This window comes from Carlito syrichta, unplaced genomic scaffold (genome assembly GCF_000164805.1).
Source record: "Carlito syrichta isolate Samal-C Ts95f unplaced genomic scaffold, Tarsius_syrichta-2.0.1 Scaffold316302, whole genome shotgun sequence".
In the NCBI taxonomy this organism is placed as follows: domain Eukaryota; kingdom Metazoa; phylum Chordata; class Mammalia; order Primates; family Tarsiidae; genus Carlito; species Carlito syrichta.
This window is the reverse complement of record NW_007260398.1, coordinates 254,909-258,961: the sequence shown is the minus strand read 5'-3', so window position 1 is coordinate 258,961 and position 4,053 is coordinate 254,909. Positions and strand designations below refer to the sequence as shown.

The 4,053-nt window shown below is 43.5% G+C and overlaps 1 protein-coding gene across 2 annotated transcripts; it reads left to right on the top strand.

Moving 5' to 3' along the window:
* The first annotated feature begins 2,711 nt into the window (after positions 1–2,711).
* Positions 2,712–3,221, top strand: LOC103276669 (cornifin-B-like). Of its 2 annotated transcripts, XM_008074073.1 has the most exons (2): positions 2,712–2,843; positions 3,084–3,221. In XM_008074073.1, exons 1-2 carry the CDS (start codon positions 2,712–2,714, stop codon positions 3,219–3,221), a joined length of 270 nt encoding a protein of 89 aa, XP_008072264.1. The 2 variants fall into 2 exon arrangements, with proteins under 2 accessions (XP_008072264.1, XP_008072263.1); XM_008074072.1 differs by having other exon boundaries at positions 2,712–3,221.
* Positions 3,222–4,053: the final 832 nt, after the last annotated feature.

Genomic DNA, 4,053 nt, shown 5'->3' with positions numbered 1-4,053 from the left:
CAGAAGAGAACCCACCCAAAGAAGAAACATAATGAGAAAAGAATTTCTTCTACAACCATGGCTCAGAATCAAGGAAGGACATGAAAGAGATCCAGATTCATATAGAAGAGCAGAAGCATGTTCCTGTAGAGATAAGAATTCCCTATCCAACAGCAGGGTCTGGAGCTCCTGAGAGGTGGTTTGGTGAGGAGAGAAGCCTGTACCCAACCCTAAGGAAAAACCAACGTGACACCTGAGACTGGAGCTTAGGTGTGGTGCTAATGCTTGAATCACCCCAGAAGGAGGTGGCTGGTTGAATGCTAACAAAGAGGGAAGCAGATGGGTGGAGAAGGTAATGAAAGCCTCCACTTCTTCATCAACCCTCACCCTCTTCCCAGCTCATACCATGAGGCCTGTCATAAGATGGTGAATCATTTTCTTTTTTTTAACATATTTTTTATTTTAAAATTGTGGGGTACAGTTAAGGGTTAGGTATACAAATATGCATTGTGCAGGTACCCTTGTTGATGAGGTGAATCATTTTCAAGAAGCAACTTTGTAGTTTCTTCTTCTCTTCCTTACTTCCTGCCTCAATTCCTTTTTTCTTTCTCTTATTCTCTTTCTTTTTCCCTTGCATGAACCTACAAATCTATTTAGAAAAATAATAATTACCCATTTACTGAGCACTTACAATAACCAGGCAGGTTGTGAGGATGAAGTACAACACCTGGCTTTGGCAAACTGGTGGAAGGTGCTGATGGTGGTGGCTGTGCCTGGGGTATCTGGTTAATGGGAGGTAACACAGCGGTGAAGCAGTGGGATAGGTGGAGCTACCCATATACTTAAGTTTTAAGAATATCCACACCTAGATCATATATTGAGAGCAACTCTGAGTTAGTGACCTCAGGATCATCCTATTGTGGTCAGAGGAAATGGCTGCCATATAAACTCAGGAAATAAGAGCTCTCTTATTCCATTGTAATTCCAGAGAAGAAAGACTCCAGAAGAGGAAGGATCTTCAGGGCTGTGCCACAATGTCAGATCCAATGACATCTACTATCCCTGGTCAAGATGGCAACCTAAGCCTTCTTCTAGAGTGAAGCCAGCTTATTTCCAAAGCAGACATTTTGCCTTCCATTTCCCCTTCCAGCCCCACATCCACTGACAGATGAATAACCTAGTGATTAATTTATTGCCACCTTCACTGTGGCCTTCCAGAAGAACCAGAAATGTCAATTGTTCATCCCAAATCCAGTTTGGATGAACAGGATTAACTTCCTCCTAACATAATCCATTACCGTTCAAGAAGCCCTTGGCCCACAGCCACCACACCACAAAGAGTGGACAGTGGGTCAGGCCCAGGTGACATCACTGTCAGGCAGTAAGTGACAAGAAATGTTAAGCCAGAGATTTTCATCACAAAACTGAATGAAAATAGAGCAGCCCTTCCAAAATCCATTTCCTTGTGGCAGGGCACATTTTCTGTATAAAAGTCCAGTTGGCCAGAGACACTTCACCAGACCTGAGAGGCCAGAGAGCTCAATCTTCTGAGGTAAGACTCCTCACTTGGAATTTCTTAATATTCACCAATGGTGTTTTATTTTAATTGGGATCTCTTTGCCACGCTAATGACATATTTGTTTTAAATGCAATTGTAGTTTTGTACTGGAGGGTACTAAAGGAGATCTTTTTTTTTTAAGTTCCCACTCAGATTACAGTTGCGGGACTGAGGATCAGGAAGGAAGAGTGATTTATTTAAAGGGTGCTATTCAGTTAACAGGATGTGGACTAGACCTCATGTCCAAGGCAATTTTAGTGATATTTTAGTCTCCCCTATAATTTTATTGAGAATATCAAAGGCACTGCACTAGGGAATTTGGATATTAAAAAATTAAATTCTAGTCAGGTACAGTGGCACAACCAATAGTCTCAGCAACCCTGGGAGCCCAGAAACCCAAGGCTGTAAACGATGGTCATGCCCTTGCAAATCAGCCTAGGTGACAGAGTAAAATCCTATCTCTTTAAAATAAAAAACGTTAAATGTTACTTTGCTCCACAAACCTATCATACATGCTCAAAATTTGCAAACATACAGGATGGAAAGAGATTAGTAGAGAGGGCAACGCAGGTAATGTGCTATGGCAAAATGAGGACAGTGACTTGGAATCTGGCAGAGAGTATAGGGGAGGACAACCCTAAGAGGTGAGCATGTATGGACAAGCAGCGATGGCCTGGAGAGCCTTCCAGAAAGATGAGAGGCGGGACGGTGTGAACAGAGTCTCACAAGTGGTTTGTGTGGGCCTCAGAGGAGGTATTTTTCTATGAGACTTACAGCACTCTATGAAGTGAAACATGAGTGAGTAGACTCCAGACTGTTGACCTTATCCCCTGTCCAAATGATTGAAAAACTGGGGGTCTCACGTCAATCATAGGAGGTTTTTTGTGCTGTCTTGCTAATGTGTGCTTTTAGACATACCAGGAAGAAAGAAAGCATAGAGAAGCACTCACATGGGGCAGAACAAATCAACTTTTAGCTTCTCTGTTTGAAAGTTCACAGGGATCATCAAAGTTTCTGTGATATAAAATTCAGGAAACAGAAAGAAAAAGAAGAGAGACTCTCTCATGTCAAGGGGCATGCAATAAGATGTATTGGCATTGGATTTGGCTTCATTTCTATTTAATCAAACCACTGAATCAACTTTTTTGTCTCTAGGCCCAGTACCCTTTGAAGCATGAGTTCCTACCAGCAGAAGCAATCCTTTACCCCACCCCCTCATCTTCAACAGCAGCAGGTGAAGCAACCCTGCCAGCCTCCACCTCAAGAACCGTTTGTTCCCATAACCAAAGAGCCATGCCACCCAAAGGTTCCACAAACTGGGAACACAAAGATTGCAGAGGCAGGCTGCACCAAGGTCCCCGAGCAGGGCTACATCCTGGTCCCTGAGCCATGCTACACCAAGGTCCCTGACCAGGGTTACATGAAGGTCCCTGAGCCGATCTACACCAAGGTTCCTGAGCCAGGCTGCACCAAGGTCCCTGAACAAGGCTACATCCTGGTTCCTGAACCATGCTATACCAAGGTCCCTGATCAGGGTTACATGAAGTTCCCTGAACCGGTCTACACCAAGGTCCCTGAGCCAGGCTACACCAAGGTCCCTCATCCTCACCACCCCAAGGTTCCACAGCCAAATTCTTCAACAGTCATTCCAGATCCAGCTCAGCAGAAGACCAAGCAGAAGTGATGTGATCAACAGCTATGCCCTTGAGGAACTGACCACCAGATAATGAAAGCTGTCTTTCATCTATTCCTATGTCTTGTTTGTAGACCTTGCATTCAGTATGTTGTCACCTGAGTCATAATCTCTGTCTTATTTGTGTCCTAAAATATATACTATGAAGCTTTTCCTTACAAACACTCTGAAGAGTCCTCTAAGCCTCTGAATTAAGGAAAAAGTCTTAGTGACTTCTGGTCTTCAGATGCTCAAGAGTCATCTTATGATTCTGGATAAAAAGAAATGCATGTTTCCTGTTCTGTTCCCATTAAATCAGTTTGAACTCCACTCTTGGCTGTGTGTCATTAGTTGACTCTTCCTCCTTCCTTGTTCTCCCATCATGAATCAGGTCATAGAGACAGAGGGGAGTTGTTGTAGAAGTCATCTATCTAATCCCATTGCTGTGGGTTCTGTGGGGTTTGTTGGAACATTCAGCATTCCTAGAAAGGCAATGAGTATTGTGTAATGGTGCATGGAGACTGCCACTTTGAGCAGCCATGACTGGAAAAAGGTTTACACTGGATCGAATCATGTCTGATTTCTATGTTGCCTGCGCCAAGTCACCTCCTATCCTCAGTCTCCTGCCACACATCTCCTCTTCATCCCAAGAAAACTTTACTCCAAGTTGCTTGAACCTTGTATTCTGTTTTTCTTCACTTACTTGTCTTTGAATTATCCCAAGCACACACATCCACATACTATCACATAGGCACACTTATTGTATATTTCTGCCTACTCACATAATCACCAACACGAGCTCCACCCTCATTTGCTCAGGCAAAGCTGCCTTTAGCTGGTTACT

What these genes read in the sequence shown, in the direction of transcription:
- LOC103276669 (XM_008074072.1), top strand. Translation starts at nt 2,712, where the DNA reads ATGAGTTCCTACCAGCAGAAGCAATCCTTTACCCCACCCCCTCATCTT.